The 18,743-nt window shown below is 44.5% G+C and overlaps 1 protein-coding gene across 2 annotated transcripts in view; it reads right to left on the bottom strand.

Moving 5' to 3' along the window:
• Positions 1–227: 227 nt before the first annotated feature.
• The window catches only part of SLC25A38 (solute carrier family 25 member 38), a 226,136-nt gene continuing 207,620 nt past the window's right edge, over positions 228–18,743 (bottom strand). For both annotated transcript variants that reach the window (XM_069737185.1, XM_069737184.1), the window contains one exon: positions 228–627. In XM_069737185.1, coding sequence (XP_069593286.1) covers positions 505–627 — 123 coding nt within the window. In that variant the 3' untranslated portion in view covers positions 228–504. The remainder of the gene's footprint in view (positions 628–18,743) is intronic.

Here is an 18,743-nt window from a genome sequence, read left to right as displayed (position 1 = left end):
TGCCCGACCGCTGTCTGCACCGATATGCTGCAGAGACGGCTTTTAGTGAATGTGCCAGGGCGTGCTTACTGTATACAGAGCGGTGACTGAAGCAGGAGAATGTCAGGAGGAATAAGATAGCAGTGCTTTTAGTAAGTTGGCCAGGCAGCTTTAGAACGCTATTGACCTGCAGATTAACCCTAAATCAGCTGTTTGTTTATGAAAGCAGGAGGGAGCAGAAAAAGGAATCAGGAAATAAGTTATTCGCCTTTATGAGGTTTCAAACAGGTTTATCTTGTTACATTTGGAACAGAATTGCTATGCCTACATAATTTGTGCGCACACATGAAAAAAAAAGAGCCGTTAGCTTACAAGCACTCTGTTTTTAAAGGTTAATTTTATGACATTTTCACAAACCATCCAAATCTGCCATCTTATGCACACATCTTCAAGCGAGTGGCCTTGTAATTTAAAATATCCTGGTAATTGCATCGCCTGTCAGGTATGATTGGTCACAGTGCTTGTTTAAGACTTTAGTCCCATTTTATCCATCATTTGTTCATATACTGTCCATGCCATTGCAGCCATTAGAGTTCTGCGTAAAGCTCGAGGTATGCCTCCACGGAAAAATCCAGTCAGTCCATGATTCTAGAATAGAATATTAAAAACAATTCAGGGTGTTAATCTATAATAAAAACAAAGCATTGTTTCTAGTCAACCAAATTATATTTTCAGATGCAAATTTCCTGTTGGCAAATATTAGTGATCAAAATATAAATACATATATATTGTATATAACTACATAAACAATATATAAATATAGAAATTCATATACAATGGCATGTAAAAGTTTGGGCACCCCATATCAAAATTACTGTTATTGTGAACAGTTAAGCAAATTGAAAGTTAAATAATCCCTAAAAGGCCTAAAGTTAAAGATAACACATTTCTTTTTTATCTTAGGCAAAAAAAAGTATATACCGTATATACTCGAGTATAAGCTGAGATTTTCAGCCCAAATTTTTGGGCTGAAAGTGCCCCTCTCGGCTTATACTCGAGTCACGGTAGCGGTGGGGTCGGCGGGTGAGGGGGAGAGGGCGCTGAGGCATACTTACCTAGTCCCAGCGATCCTCGCGCTGTCCCTGCCATCCCACGGGCTTCTGTGCTGCAGCTTCTTCCCCTCTTCAGCGGTCACGTGGGACCGCTCATTAGAGAAATTAATAAGCGGCTCCACCTCCCATAGGGGTGGAGCCGCCTATTCATTTCTCTAATCAGCGGTGCCGGTGACCGCTGATAGAGGAAGAGGCTGCAGCACAGAAGACCGTGGGATGGCAGGGGGAGCCGGACATCGGGACCAGGTAAGCATGTAATATTCACCTATCCGCGTTCCAGCCGCCGGGCGCCGCTCCATCTTCCCAGCGTCTATCTGCGCTCTGACTGTTCAGGTCAGAGGGCGCGATGACGCATATAGTGTGTGTCATGTCTCACGACTTGAGAAATCATTTAATATTTGCATTGCTTGTGTTCGTTCCTTCTTTCTAGGCAGAAGTTTGCCTTTCCCTGTATTTTGTCCCAACTCTCTCACTGTAGTCTTGTGATGTATGTTTGTTCACGCCCTTATTCTCCATTTTGTCATCATTCCTCCATCTGTATGCATCCTACTACATGTCCTCTGTTGAATATTCCTTTTTACCTGCTACTTTCATCATAATACAAGAATTTCAGTTAAAGCAACCCTCTTTTCCTGGAGTCTTCTTACATGAGATCGTGGCTGAGTTAAGCTGTCTGATTAATCGGTATGAACGTGAGTACAGGTGAATACGGAAGCGCCTAAAAAGAAGGGTCTATCCAGGCACCACTACGTTCTACATATCCATGAGTCAGAATAGTAAAAAGGAATAGCCTGCCTTCAGAGACAGTAACTCAAGGTCTGTGCTGAACCTCAGTGGAAAAGGACATTTCCCAGATAGATAGTAACCCAGTTCCCAGCCAGACCCCAGCGTGCATAGAAGGACACACTGCAGATAAACAGGGAGAAGTATAACCCTCATCCTCCACTCTTCCTGCCTGCAATCAAATCATGTCTGAAGCAAGGAATACAATGTCCCTACCAGACTTACAAACACAGGAAAGAGACCCAGATCCCCATCCACCAGCTAGTGAAAGGGGAAAACGTACAGTCAAACCTACATGGAAAGTCATGGAGAATTTAGAGACTGCAAAATGTGTCGTATATAGTGATGTGTCTTCACTGTGGGAGAAAGTGCTGAATCACATAGACACTGTATCAAGGCCTGCTTCTCATGAGTTACCACTTGAGGGAGTCCTAGAACAATTATGCACAGCATACCAAATGTATATGGAGAAGACTGACCAATACATTATTCTCCTGAAAAAACTGAATCTGCCAGAGACTTTAATCGAATTGCAAAGTTTCCAGCAGCTTAATTCTGAAAGAGACTGCACCGTACGTGACATTAAAACCAAGTTAGAGGCTAAAATTGCACGGACACCAGATGCATCAACTCGCTCATCCAAATTGTCCAAGCACTCAAAACGCTCATCTAGGTCAAGTTCATCAAAATATTCCACTCTCAGCGAGCAGCTTATAAGAGCACGTGCTAAGGCTGAAACGTCTAAGATACAATCTGCTTTTGCGCAAAGGAGAGCAGAAATGGATGCAGCCACAGCACAAAAGAGAGCAGAAATGGATGCAGCCACAGCACAAAGGAGAGCAGAAATGGATGCAGCCGAAGCACAAAGGAGAGCAGAAATGGATGCAGCCGCAGCACAAAAGAGAGCAGAAATGGATGCGGATGCAGCACGCAAGGAAGCTCTGGAGAAGGAATGCGAGCACGCGACAGCCATGGCAGAGTTAAGGATCCTGGAGCGAGCTATCAGTGGGAGTCAAAGAGACAGCATCAGTTTGTGTGAAGTGGAGGCAGAAGACCCTATTGAACGCACAAGAGACTACGTGCTAAGCCAAAATGGCGAACCGCAGACCATTACTAACACTCCTGGTGGCGTTCATGCTTCTCCAGGGCACCAGGATGCCGATCCACTTACAGAACCCTGCATTCAAGGTCAGTACAATGCTCCCAAACTTGAACTTCCTTCGTATTCCAGTATGCGCCAAGACCCCGCATCTCACCAAACTCCACAGGCTATTATCTACACGCAACCCAATATGCCGGCAAGTCATTATACTCTCGACAACCGCGCAGTGCCAGCTCCGCATGTAGCAGAGACTATACCCACCAAACCGGTTGCTGGACTAAATGCACATGCCACTCCATACTTACCCACGTTTCAAGGCCAGGACGTCTCCACCCCTATGTACAACACTGCTCAGCCTACATTTGTGCATCCTAAGTCAGAAAGAACAGACATGTCCGACTTCGCAAGGTACATGATTCGCCGCGAACTTACTAAAACCGGTCTCACAAGGTTTGACGACCAACCTGAAAATTACAGAGGTTGGAAAAATGCCTTTAGAACCGTAACTAGTGACCTCGGCATCACTGCTACCGAAGAGCTGGACCTGCTAATCAGATGGCTAGGACCACAATCCACAGAGCGTGTCAAGAGACTCAGGTCTGTACATGTCAGTAATCCAATGGCTGGTCTCATGGCTGCATGGGAAAGACTAGAGAAAAACTTTGGCAGTCCAGAAGCCATAGAGGATGCACTGTTCAAGCGATTACAGAGTTTTCCAAAGATATCAAGCAAAGACAGTTCAAAGTTCCTAGAGCTCAGTGACTTGCTGTTAGAGCTCCAGCTGGCCAAGGCAGACACCCACCTACCTGGCCTCAGCTACCTGGACACTGCTCGTGGAGTAAATCCCATTATCTCCAAGCTACCGTACAATGTACAAGAAAAGTGGACTACACTAGGGTCAAAATACAAGAAAGACCATCAAGTGTCATTTCCTCCATTCTCCTACTTCTGTGAGTTTATAAAAGACGTGGCAGAGCGTACCCAAGCTTTTCCTACGAAGAATCCAGTGGCCCAGCTTCACCTCCTTCTAAGTACGTCAGCGCACGCTCGAATGACAGAAACCGCAGGGGTCCAGTGTCAGTGAAGAAGACGGATATTCTTCCCTCACCAACATCAGCCCCAGGCAAGAGCAACAAGGGTGAAAAGATAGAGAACCCAAATCGTGAATGTCCCATCCACAAGAAGCCACATCCCTTAAAAAAGTGCATCGGCTTCAGGAAGAAACCGCTCCAAGAACGCAAGGAGCTTCTAAAGAAGTTCGGGGTATGCTACAGATGTTGTGCTTCTACTGAACACCTTGCTAAAGACTGTAAAACTACAATTAAGTGCATGGAGTGTGACAGTGAGGACCACGTACAAGCACTCCACCCATTCCGTCCTGACTCTACACTTACTCCTTCCCTCACCATGAGCCATGGCGGGGAGGACGCAGCTCAAACTGCAAGCCATACCACAATATCTTCTTCATGCACAGAAGTCTGCGGAGAAGACCTCTGGGACAAGTCCTGTGCGAAGATTTGCCTGGTGAACGTGTATCCCAACGGTCACCCAGAGAAAGCCGTGAAGGTGTATGTCCTTCTGGATGATCAGAACAACCGATCACTTGCAAGGTCAGAACTCTTTGATATGTTTAACTTAAAGGGAAATGCTTACCCTTACACCTTAGGTACCTGCAGTGGTGTTACAGAGGTTTCTGGGAGAAGGGCCAGTGGCCTTAAAGCGACATCTCTCGAGAACACCGTCGAGATACCGTTACCTACACTGGTCGAGTGCAACCAGATTCCATCCAATCGAGAAGAGATCCCAACGCCAGAGGCTGCTCTTCATCATCAACATCTCAAGAGGATAGCAAACAAGATACCAGCCCTCAACAACAAAGCAGATATCCTGATTCTGTTGGGCAGAGACATTCTCCGGCTGCACAAGGTACGTCAGCAAATTAACGGACCACACGATGCACCATTTGCCCAACGCTTAGATCTAGGCTGGGTAATCGTAGGCAATGTCTGCATACATAAGATGAAGAGACCTAACAACATCTCCTCTTACAAAACACACATCTTGTCAAATGGTCGCAGCACCCATTTCCAACCATGCCCACATCACTACTGGGTGAAAGAGAAAGTGAGCAACACCAAGTGGCAACAGGAATCCTTCAACAACATGAACACGCACCAGCCCAGGGATGAAAACCTTGGGTTATCAGTGTTCGACTCTGCAAGTAGTGACAACAAGTTGGCACCCACAAGGGAAGATAAAGAATTCATAAAGGTTATGGATAAAGAATTTGCTCAAGATGACTCCAACAGTTGGGTAGCTCCTTTACCCTTTCGTTTCCCAAGAGAGAGGTTGCCGAACAACCTGCAACAAGCTACTGCAAGGTTCTCATCCTTAAAGCGTACCCTAAAGAGGAAACCAGAGATGGAGAAGCATTTCATTGACTTTATGCAGAACATCTTTGACAGAGATCATGCTGAACCTGCGCCACCACTGAGGGAGGGAGAAGAATGTTGGTATCTTCCATCCTTTGGTGTCTATCACCCTCGCAAGCCTAATCAGATCAGAGTGGTGTTTGACTCCAGTGCTCAGTTTGAATGCCTCTCTCTCAATAACCTGCTCCTAACTGGGCCCAACCTGAACAACAGCCTCCTTGGAGTATTGATCCGCTTCAGACAAGAACCTGTCGCCATGATGGCCGACATTCAGCAGATGTTTCATTGCTTCATCGTGAAAGAAGACAACAGAAACTATCTTAGGTTCCTATGGCACAAAGACAACAATGTCAACAATCAGGTCATAGACTACCGGATGAAGGTCCATGTCTTCGGCAACAGTCCCTCACCTGCTGTGGCGATCTATGGTCTGAGACGGACAGCCCAGGAAGGTGAGAGAGAGTACGGATCCGATGCTCGGCAATTTGTAGAGAAGAACTTCTACGTGGACGATGGGCTCAAGTCCTTGCCCACAAGTGAAGATGCAATTGACCTACTCTCCAGGACACAGGAAATGCTATCCACATCAAACCTCAGACTTCACAAGATTATCTCTAACAGTCAAGAGGTAATGAACGCGTTTCCATCTGAGGACCATAAACTTCCCCTTACTCATGAAGTTCTGGTCACTTTCCTCGCAGAAGTGTCAGCCATAATAAATGCTAGACCTTTGGTTCCAGTATCATCCGACCCCGATGCTCCAACGATCCTTACTCCGGCTACACTTCTTACACAGAAGACTGGAGCTGCTACAGTTTCGCCTGGGAATTTCGATAACAAGGACATTTACAAACGTCAGTGGAGGCAAGTACAACATCTGGCTAACGTGTTTTGGCATCGCTGGAAGACCGAATATTTTCACTTGCTTCAAAACCGTCACAAATGGCAGACGCCCAGTCCCAATCTCCAAGAAGGAGACCTTGTTCTCTTAAAGGACAAAGAGGCTCATCGTAATGACTGGCCAATGGGACTTATCGCCAAGGTCCTACCCAGTGAGGACGGAAAGACTCGTAAGGTAGAAGTTAAGGTGACAAAAGGGGGCTCTACCCGAACCTTCTTCCGCCCGGTCACTGAACTCGTGCTGCTTCTACGAAAGGAGGACATCACATGAACTGAACATGCTCCTGGACGTTGCTCACGGCGGGGAGCATTCCTCCTCGTCTCCCAGTTTATTGAATATTGACATTTTCCATTGGATTGAACTGTTAACATTCCCATTGGATTCTGGGTTGGTGGAAGAGTTGGCATGTTTGCGGCTTCCCCAATCTGAAGAAGGGTTTAATATATTTGGACTTATCTTTCGGTGTGATCTACGGGTCGACACAACGAGTTTGGACTTTAAAATCTTTGATGTTTATTATTGCATGCATGTTTTCTTTCCTCTTGTTTTTCTTTTTCAGCTTCGAACAACTTCGAAGAATTACAGACATCGTGAAATCCAAGGACATCAGACGGGGAGTGTCATGTCTCACGACTTGAGAAATCATTTAATATTTGCATTGCTTGTGTTCGTTCCTTCTTTCTAGGCAGAAGTTTGCCTTTCCCTGTATTTTGTCCCAACTCTCTCACTGTAGTCTTGTGATGTATGTTTGTTCACGCCCTTATTCTCCATTTTGTTATCATTCCTCCATCTGTATGCATCCTACTACATGTCCTCTGTTGAATATTCCTTATTACCTGCTACTTTCATCATAATACAAGAATTTCAGTTAAAGCAACCCTCTTTTCCTGGAGTCTTCTTACATGAGATCGTGGCTGAGTTAAGCTGTCTGATTAATCGGTATGAACGTGAGTACAGGTGAATACGGAAGCGCCTAAAAAGAAGGGTCTATCCAGGCACCACTACGTTCTACATATCCATGAGTCAGAATAGTGTGCGCGGCGCCCTCTGCCTGATCAGTCAGAGCAGAGAGAGACGACGGGACCGGACGCCGGAACGAGACGCCGGGAGCTGCAATCAAGAAAGGTGAGTATGGCTTTTTTTTTTTTTTTTATTGCAGCAGCAGCGGCGGCACAGATTTATACCGAGCATCTATGGGGCAGTATGAGCGGTGCAGAGCACTATATGGGGCAGATATGGAGCAATATGAACAGTGCAGAACACTATATGGGGCAGATATGGGGCAATATGAACAGTGCAGAGCACTATATGGGGCAGATATGGGGCAATATGAACAGTGCAGAGCACTATATGGGGCAGATATGGGGCAATATGAACGGTGCAGAGCACTATATGGGGCAGATATGGGGCAATATGAACGGTGCAGAGCACTATATGGGGCAGATATGGGGCAATATGAACAGTGCAGAGCACTATATGGGGCAGATATGAGGCAATATGAACGGTGCAGAGCACTATATGGGGCAGATATGGGGCAATATGAACGGTGCAGAGCACTATATGGGGCAGATATGGGGCAATATGAACAGTGCAGAGCACGATATGGGGCAATATGAACAGTGCAGAGCACTATATGGGGCAGATATGGGGCAATATGAACGGTGCAGAGCACTATATGGGGCAGATATGGGGCAATATGAACGGTGCAGAGCACTATATGGGGCAGATATGGGGCAATATGAACGGTACAGAGCACTATGAACGGTACAGAGCACTATATGGGGCAGATATGGGGCAATATGAACAGTGCAGAGCACTATATGGGGCAGATATGGGGCAATATGAACGGTGCAGAGCACTATATGGGGCAGATATGGGGCAATATGAACGGTGCAGAGCACTATATGGCAGAGCTATGGGGAAATATGAACGGTGCAGAGCACTATATGGCAGAGCTATGGGGCAATAATGATCTATTTTTATTTTTGAAATTCACCGGTAAATGCTGCATTTCCACCCTAGGCTTATACACGAGTCAATAAGTTTTCCCAGTTTTTTGTGGCAAAATTAGGGGGGTCGGTTTATACTCGGGTCGGCTTATACTCGAGTATATACGGTGTATATATATATATATATATATATATATATATATATATATATATATATATATATATACACTAGATTGTGGCCCGATTCTAACGCATCGGGTATTCTAGAAGATGCATGTCCCCGTAGTATATGGACAATGATGATTCCAGAATTCGCGGCAGACTGTGCCCGTCGCTGATTGGTCGAGGCAACCTTTTATGACATCATCGTCGCCATGGCAACCATTATGACATCTACGTCGATACTGTGCCCGTCGCTGATTCAGAAACGTGAGATGTCTACGTCCTTTATGACATCATCGTCGCTGTGCCCGTTGCAATCAGAGACGCGGGATTTCTACGTCGATGCTGTGCCGGTCTCTGATTGGTCGAGGCCTGGCGGCCTCGACCAATCAGAGAGCCGGGATTTCCAGGACAGACAGACAGACAGAAAGGCAGACAGACGGAAAAACCCTTAGACAATTAAATATATATATATATATATACTAGATTGTGGCCCAATTCTAACGCATCGGGTATTCTAGAATATGCATGTCCCTGTAATATATGGACAATGATGATTCCAGAATTCGCGGCAGACTGTGCCCGTCGCTGATTGGTCGAGGCAACCTTTATGACATCATCGTCGCCATGGCAACCATTATGACATCATCGTCGCTGTGCCCGTTGCTGATTGGTCGAGGCCTGGCGGCCTCGACCAATCAGAGACGCGGGATGTCTACGTCCTTTATGACATCATCGTCGCTGTGCCCGTTGCTGATTGGTCGAGGCCTGGCGGCCTCGACCAATCAGAGACGCGGGATTTCTACGTCGATGCTGTGCCGGTCTCTGATTGGTCGAGGCCTGGCGGCCTCGACCAATCAGAGAGTCGGGATTTCCAGGACAGACAGACAGAAAGACAGACAGAAAGACAGACGGAAAAACCCTTAGGCAATTATATATATATATATATATATATTTACATTTTAACTTCTTCACACCGCAGACCATTGTTGTTTTTGAGTTTCTGTTTTTAGCTCCCCTGCTTCCCAGAGCCTTAACTTTTTTATTTTTTGGTCAATATGGCTGTGTAAGGGATTGTTTTTTGTGTGACGAGTTGTACTTTTGAAAAACTTGACTGGTTTTACCATATCATGTACTGAAAAATGGGAAAAAAAATTCCAAGTGCGGTGAATTTGCAAAAAAAAGTGCAATTCCACAACTGTTCTTTTTTTAGCATGTTTGCCATATGCTAAAACTGTTAGGGGCACATGTCAGCTGTTCAAATCAGCTGATGTGCTGGGAAAGATGTGGGCTCAGCAAAGGCGCCCACATCAAAGGGAGAGACCCGACATGCGCAGTACATGTACGGTGCCATGTTGTGAAGGGGTTAAAAAATTACAAAAAAGAAAATGGGCCAATGCAAAAGTTTGAGCCCTCTGCATGGATTGTACCTGGTAGCACCTGTCATGGTCTGTATGTGAATTCTGGTTTTGTGCTGCAGGGGTTAATGCTTTTGGCCTCTCTCTGGTTCTGGGAGGGCTTTAAATAGCCTCAATTGGGCTCTGTCCATTGTCAGTGATACTTTTGACCTCGGCTTAATGACTGACCCCTGTGTATCCGTGGATACTGTCTGCCTGTGTATGCTTGCTTGTGTATGACCCGGTCCGTTCCGGTTTCTGATATTTCTGCCTGACTCTGTACTTGTTTCGCCTCTTTGTTGTGACCTTTGCCTGTCCTTGACCTTCTGTTCATCTTGCCTGTACTGTGCTGCTATCTCTGGTTTCCAGACTCTGCTTTGTGTCTGACCTTATCCCTGTCTTGTCCCTCCTGTACGGTGCTATCTCCTGGTTTAGACCAGTGTATGTCTGACTACTCTCTGGGCATCTGTAACCCAAGCGCTGGTCTCCAGAGTGCCGGGGTTTGTCTTCGCCCCCAAACACACCCCCAGCAATCACGTGCTTCAGGTCCGGTTTGCCTGAAGCATACACATCTCCACAGCTGCTGCCCCCCCCTCCACAGGTATCTGAGCATAGTTTGTTCAACTCAGTGAGCAAGTGCAGTGCGGTGTTCCTGACAACACCCCATTTTGAACGCTTTTTATAGTCAGACAAAAGAGTTTTTCAATTATTGTTTGAGGGATTTTCATCCATTCTTCCTTGGAAAATTCTTCCAGTTCTGTGAGATTCCTGGGTCGTTTTGCATGCACTGCTATTTTTTGAGGTCTTGCCACAGATTTTCAATGATGTTCAAATCAGGGGACTGTAAGGGCCATTGTAAAACTTTCAGCCTGCGCCTTTTGAAGTAGTCTATTTGTGGATTTTGGGATCATTATGCATTTGTAGAGGTCCTCTTTTCAACTTCAGCTTTTTTTTTCTTTACAGATTGTGCTATGTATGCAACAAGAATTTGCTGAAATTTCATTGAATCCATTATGCCCTCTACCCTTGAAATGTTTCTAGGGCCATTGGCTCCAACACAACCCCAAAGCATGATTGATACATCTCCATGATAACTGGTTGGCGAGCTGGTTTTTTTCCTGAAATTCGGTGCTCTTTTTCTCCACACATACCTTTCGATCATTGTGGCCAAAGAGTTCATCGGTCCAAAGGACTTGTGCAAAAAATGCATCAGACTTGTTTAGATTCTACTGCATACTTTTGAAGCTGAATTTTATGGTGAGGATGCAGGAAAGGTTTTCATCGAATGACTTTTCCATGAAGGAAATATTTGTGCAGGTGTCACTGAACAGTAGAATAATGTACCACAACTGCCAAGTCTGTTAAATCTTTCTGATGGTCTTTTGCAGTAAACTGGGGGTTCTGATTAGCCTCTGTAGCAATCTTAAGAACAGCTCTCACTGAAATTTTGCGTGGTCTTCCAGATCTTTTCTTGACCCCACCTGTTCTTGTTAAAGTGAACCTGTCATCAAGATTTTGCTCAGTAAAGTACAGACGCTGTCAGGTTGGCACCGTTATACTGATTAAAATGATATCTTGGTTGATGAAATCCGTCTTGTGGTTGTTGTTTAATCTGTATTATAGTTTTCACTCAATGAGATTCTCGTGCTTTGGGGTGGGCCTGTGGGAGGGTCTTTATGAGGTGTTCTCTTTACATATGCATCTAAATTGGATTGTGACAGGTCACTGGTCTGAGTGACCTGTCCCCTATTTTACATACTGCAAAAACTATTGTCGGGTTAGAAAAAATAAAATAACTTCATCAAAATGGAGCTGCGGCGGCCCCTGCGCTGCAGCATGATACATTCCTATATGCTTTACGTCTATACTATTGTGAGGTAAAAAAAAAAAGTATCTTCATCAAAATGACAGTGGCACTGCGATAGATGCTACTGCCCAAGAGCCGCTGGCGGTGCTAGTTTGATGAAGCCAATTTTTTTTTTATCTCCAGCAAAATGGCAACAGCTGTGGCGCTTATGCAGTTGTATCTAACGGAATGTGATAGATGCTACTGACCAGGTGCTGCCAGAGGCACTATTTTAATGAAGATACATTTTTTTTTTTACCCCAGAATAGTATAGGCATAAAGGTATATAGGCATCATGTATCATGCTACAGTGCAGAAGACACCACTGGCGCCATTTTGATGAAGTTACATTTTTTGTTTTCTAACCCCACAATAGTATATGCCCCACTGTAGTTTGTAAAATATGGGGCAGGTCACTGAAGCATCAGTGACCTGTCATAAGTCAATACAGATGAATATCTAAGCAGAGAAGCACATAAAGCCCTGCCTACAGGCCGCCCCAAAGCACAAGAATCTCATTAATTGAAAACTACAAATACAGATTGAACAGCAACCACAAGACAGTTTTCATCAGCCCAGGTATCATTTTACTCAGTATAAAAGCCTGACAGTGTCTGTAGTTTACGGAGCAAAATCCTGCTGACAGATTTGCTATAACTGCAATTTCTTAACTACATTTTGAAGTGAGGAAAGGGCAACTTGGAAACGCTTTTGCTACCTTCTTATAGGAGTGATGGCGAATCTTTAAGAGACTGAGTGCCCAACCCGAAACCCACTTATTTATCTCAAGGTGCCAACACAGCAATTTAACCTGAATATTGAGGTTTTAGGGTAGAAAAACAACTCATGCAGAGAGCAGGCGGGGGCAGAAGAGCAGCCACAGGCAGGAAGGTTTTGGAGTACCATACTGCAGATATAAAAGAACATTCTTCCTATCCTGGTATATACTCTTCCCAACGTGGTATATGTCCCACATCCTGGCATATGCTCCCCCATCCTTGTATATGATATCCCCATACCTGTATATGCTCCATCATCCTTGTATATGCTCCCCCAATCCATGTATATGCCCTCATCCTTGCATATGCCCTTCATCCTAGAATATGTTCCCCCCAAACCTCGATGTATATGCCCCCCATTCTGGTATGTATGCCACAATACTTGTATGTGTCACCCCATCCTTGAATACTCATCCCATCCTGCGTGTGCTGATGTTTAATGCATAGAAAGAAAAAACAAACAAACACATTAAACATTGCTACTCACCTTCCTCTTCCCCGCTGCATCGTCTTCTGAAGCTAGCAGCTGATTTCAGCATCCAAGCGACGGGAGGCTCATCATGTCACTGCCATGCGCCCATGCGTGTATGCCAATGTCAGCTGCTGGCCTCTGATTGGCCAGCGGCGCCCAGACACAGCAAGTTCATGCGCTGAAGTATATATTCAGAAATTTGCAATCAGGGTATCAAGTCAAAAAATTAATCAATCATAATTATATCCCATAAAATCATCTATATTTTATTCAAACTTATATGTTAAGAACAACCACCAACCTGTGGTTACACATCAAAAGAAAAAAAAAAAAAAAAAAAAAAAAAAAAAATCGACAGTGAAAAAAACACCAACCTTAACCCCTTACCGGCATCGGACGTACTATAACGTCCGATGCCGGCTCTCCTGCTTTGATGCAGGGCTCCGCGGTGAGCCCGCACCAAAGCCGGGACATGTCAGCTGTTTTGAACAGCTGACATGTGCCCGTAATAGGTGCGGGCAGAATCGCGATCTGCCCGCACCTATTAACTAGTTAAATGCCGCTGTCAAACGCAGACAGCGGCATTTAACTACCGCTTCCGGCCGGGCGGCCGGAAATGACGTCATCGCCGACCCCCGTCACATGATCGGGGGTCGGCGATGCGTCTGGATGGTAACCATAGAGGTCCTAGAGACCTCTATGGTTACTGATCGCCCGTCGCTGTGAGCGCCACCCTGGGGTCGGCGCTCACAGCACACGTGCAATTCTGCTACATAGCAGCGATCAACAGATCGTGCTGTGCCTGGTTCTAGCCTCCCATGGAGGTTATTGAAGCATGGCAAAAGTTAAAAAAAAAAGTTTAAAAAAATGTGAAAAAAATAAAAAAAACATAAAAGTTTAAATCACCCCCCTTTCGCCCCAATCAAAATAAATCAATAAAAAAAATATCAAATCTACGCATATTTGGTATCGCCGCGCTCAGAATCGCCCGATCTATCAATTAAAAAAAAGTATTAACCTGATCGCTAAACAGCGTAGCGGGAAAAAAATTCGAAACGCCAGAATTACGTTTTTTTGGTCGCCGAAATGCTATCATTAAAAACGTCATCTCGGCACGCAAAAAATAAGCCCTCAACCGACCCCAGATCATGAAAAATGGAGACACTACGAGTATCGGAAAATGGCGCAATTTTTTATTTATTTTTTTTAGCAAAGTTTGGAATTTTTTTTCACCACTTAGATAAAAAATAACCTAGTCATGTTTGGTGTCTATGAACTCGTACTGACCTGGAGAATCATAATGGCAGGTCAGTTTTACCATTTAGTGAACTTAGCAAAAAAGCCAAACAAAAAACAAGTGTGTGATTGCACTTTTTTTGCAATTTCACCGCACTTGGAATTTTTTTCCCGTTTTCTAGTACACGACATGCTAAAACCAATGATGTCGTTCAAAAGTACAACTCGTCCCGCAAAAAATAAGCCCTCACATGGCCAAATTGACAGAAAAATAAAAAAGTTATGGCTCTGGGAAGGAGGGGAGCAAAAAATGAACACGGAAAAACGAAAAATCCCCCGGTCATGAAGGGGTTAAGCAACCTATTGGGGATTTCTATGAGTCCCTAGTCTTGTGCCTATACTTGCACCTTTCTAACTGCGGAAGTTGGCACCCTATGGGAAGCGTATTGGCGCCCCAATCAACGATCACTGTCCCTATAGGCCCTAGATATCATTTCAGTCCTCCGGGTATTCCGTCCCCTGATGAGATATATTTAAAGGGTACCTCTATGACTAGACAAGTATCACTCCTATCGCTAGGAAAATCCTAGCCCCCAATAAGATTAAAAACAAAAGAGAACACAACTGGCGTTTGGTGGCAATCATAGATATTTCCACTGCAAACCTTGATCAAAATATTGGGGAATAGAAAATCAGAGAAAAAATTCCCTTGTTTTTAAATTGTTACATCTGCACTTATCCCCTTATGTTTACAATGCAGGAGCACCAAGAAACCATAACTCAATGATAGCAATGTATGCCCAGATATGCCTTTAAAGATAAATGATAATTGCCATCACAGAACATATTACGGAAAGATCATGGTACTCATCTGGACGCCACCCGCCTGCTCCGCGCTGCAATACACTTCAGCTGGATATGTATCCGAGAAAGCAAATCCAGCTGCAGTAAGGACCGGCGCCGCGGGGCTCCTCACCCGCCAGCACCGGTCAGGAGCTAGCAAATTTGTTACACCAGTGTTACCCTGACACTTTATAAAGCATAGCAGTGAAGCAATCAGAGTGAAAAAATTGAAAGTCTCAGAAAGGGACAAAGTAAAAGAAAGAAAAATTGTAACAATATGTAAAAAAAAAATAAAATTACAAAATAGAAAAAACGGTAATTAGACCTACCAGTGATTGTATTTCCAGGAATCCATCCTGACAGCACCATTGGAGGATGTCGTCCTTACCCTCAGTTGGACAGGAACAACAAGCGGTTAAAAGGACCCTCCCCGCTCCACCCACCAGTGATTTTCCAATTACCACATCTGGATAGATGCAAAAAGAGAGTTTATTCAACAAATTTACACCAATGATACATCACATTAGATTATTAATACAAATTTGCAGTGGGAGGGAACTAGTAGTGCTGTCAGGATGGATTCCTGGAAATACAATAACCGGTAGGTCTAATTACCGTTTTCCAGTTCACCACCTGACAGCACTATTGGAGGAATACCAAAGCATGGAAACCTAGGGTGGGACTACTGCATGTAATACTTTCCTACCAAACGCTAATTGCTCTGATGAGACATCTAGTTTATAGTGTCTGGCAAAAGTAGAAAGACTGGTCCAAGTTGCAGCCCTACAGATCTGCTCTGCTGAAGCTCCCCCCCTCTCTGGCCATGATGTAGCAATGGCTCGGGTTGAGTGGGCTCTAAGTATATCTGGGGGATCCTTCCCCTGGGCTGTATACGCTAGATTTACAGTAGTCTTAATCCACCAAGCAATGGTTGACTTTGCTGCCTTACAACCTTTATTTTGTCCCCCGTACTGTATGAACAGGTTCGTGTCTCGTCTGCAACCTTCAGTCGCCCCCAGGTATTTCAGAACTGTCTCTCTAACGTCAAGGTTATGATAGACCCCTTCCATCGTGTTTCTAGGGTGTTGGCAGAATGAGGGAAGAATTACTTCTTGGTTTATGTTTGTAGATGAGACTACCTTGGGGAGAAAGGCTGGATTATGTCTTAAAACTATTCTGTCGTCAAAGATCCGGAGGTACGGATCCTGTATGGATAGAGCCTGCATTTCCCCCAATCTCTTAGCTGAAGCGATGGCCTCCAGGAAGGCTGTTTTAAAAGAGAGATTGGCTATGTCCATGTCCTCTGATAGTAAATATGGGGATCTGCACAGTGCATTAAGGACCAAATTTAGGTCCCAAGGAGGAGACTATTTCCTCACCAGAGGTCTCAATCTTTGTATGGCTCTAGCAAATCTTGCTAACCAAGGATGGGAGGATAAAGAGGAGTCAAAAAACACACTAAGGGCCGCAATCTGTACTTTTAAAGTACTAGGCCGGAGACCTTTTTTAAAACAAAGTTGTAAAAAGTCAAAGATTCTAGGAATGTCTGGTTTTGAGGTATCTATAGGGACCTCTCCTAGGAAAGAGCAATACCGCTTCCAGATCTTGTTATAGATCGCTGAGGTCACCGGTCTCCTGCTTGCCTGGAGTGTGGTGATAACCTCTTCTGACAGGCCTCTGGATCTTAGAGTGAGGCCTTCAGGATCCAGGCAGATAGCTGTAGTGAATCCGGATTGCGGTGTAACACTGGACCTTGGCACAGAAGGTCCTGCCTCTTCGGCAGAAGGATAGGTGTTTCTATTGTTATTCTGGATAGAAGAGAAAACCAGCTCCTCTTGGGCCAAAATGGAACCACCAGGATTACAGTTGCTTTTTCGTCCTGTATCTTCCTAAGTGTTCTCGGGATCAGTGGCAGGGGTGGAAAAGCGTACAGAAGACCTTCTCCCCAATGTTGGGACAGTGCGTCGACTCCCGCTGCTCCCTCTAGAGGATTGAGAAAACTGCTCTGGCCTTTGCATTTGATCTGGTGGCAAAGAGATCCACTAGAGGCATGCCCCACCGCTGGCACAGATTGCTGAACACTTCTGGATTCAATTCCCATTCTCTGGGATCTACTGTCGTTCTGCTTAGAAAATCTGCTACCTGGTTTTTGGCACCCTCCAGGTGAACTGCCAAGATGGACCTGACGGATTTTTCTGCCCATCTAAAAATTTGGTCTGCCAAGTGCTGTGGAGATGGATGTCTTGGGCCTCCCTGGTGCCTTAGAAATGCCACTGCTGTTACATTGTCGGACAGAATCCTCACGTGTCTGTCTCTGACTTGAGACTAGGCCTGGTAGAGCACTTTCCAAATTGCATACAGTTCTCTGTAGTTTGATGACTCGACCGACATTTCTGGACTCCACTTCCCTTGGTAGTATGTCCTTCCTATGTGCCCGCCCCATCCGTACTGACTGGCGTCTGTAGTAATTGTGACACAGGGATAGAGGATCCATGGAACTCCCATCTTCAGGTTTTCTGGGACGGTCCACCAGGTTAGGGACTTCTTTACCGAAGGAGAAAGAACCATTTTCTTCTCCAGAGAATTTTGTCTTCTGTCCCAAGATTTCAGAATTTGCTTCTGTAACCCCCGTGAGTGAAATTGGATCCATTTCACTCAAGGAATACGGGCCGTCATTAAGCCTAGGACCCTCAAAACAATGCAAAAAAATTATTCATTCTCATGATGGTGAACAAAAAGTGGAATAAAACGCACTCAAAAAGACGGATGTACTGTATATAAAAATGGTATCGCTGAAAACTTAACCTTGTCCCGCAAAAATAAAAAAAAAAACGCCATACAACTACATCAGCGGAAAAATAAAAAAAGTTATAGCTCTCAGAATAAAGCCATGCAAAAATAATTTTTTTCTATAAAATAGTTTTAATTATGTAAAAGCGCCAAAACAAGAAAAATAAATAAATGTGGTATTGCTGTAATTGCACTAACCCAAAGAATAAAGCTGCCTTCTCAATTTACCACATGTGGAACGGCAGAAAAAACAAAAAACAAGAACAAATTCCTGAATTGCTGTTTTTTGTTCCTTCTGCGTCCCAAAAATCAGAACAGAAAGCGATAAAAAAAATAACATGTGACCAAAAATGATATCAATAAAAACATCAACTTGTTCCATAAAGAAACAAGCCGTTACATGACTGCCGGCAGAAATCTAGAAAAATTAGAGCTATCAAAATATGGGGATGTGCAATAAACAGTGTTTTCCAGTGTGTGACAGAAGCCAAACATAAAAAAACTATAGAAATTTGGTATCACTATAATTGCATCGACCCGAAGAATAAAGTCGTCTAATCATATATACCGCATGCGGAACGCGTAAAAAATAAATTTAACCCAATCGACCTACTACTGACTTTTTTTTTCATTCTATCGGAGGTCACAGTAAGGCTCGGCTAATATTTATCCTGCGCTCTGCGCTTACATCAGGCTTTCCGTGTAAATCTCTGAAATACACGATTTAGACAGAAACCCCTGTGGAAGATTCCCTATAATTAGTCAGAAAGAGGCACAGTGGACGCAGTCTGGCCTTTGAACCGGCGGTGTCCATCTTTTTAAGCATGTATAAAAGCGTGAAAGGCCACAATTTTGTGTACTTCTGAAAAGAAGGACAACGCTGAACAGAGGCCAAACTGAGTCCAAATTCTGTTGCTTCATTATAGTGAATGGATCCCTCGGGAGTTTCAACTGAATCAC

Source organism: Ranitomeya imitator, chromosome 8 (assembly GCF_032444005.1).
Source record: "Ranitomeya imitator isolate aRanImi1 chromosome 8, aRanImi1.pri, whole genome shotgun sequence".
Lineage (NCBI taxonomy): Eukaryota > Metazoa > Chordata > Amphibia > Anura > Dendrobatidae > Ranitomeya > Ranitomeya imitator.
This window is presented reverse-complemented; position numbering and strand designations above follow the sequence as displayed.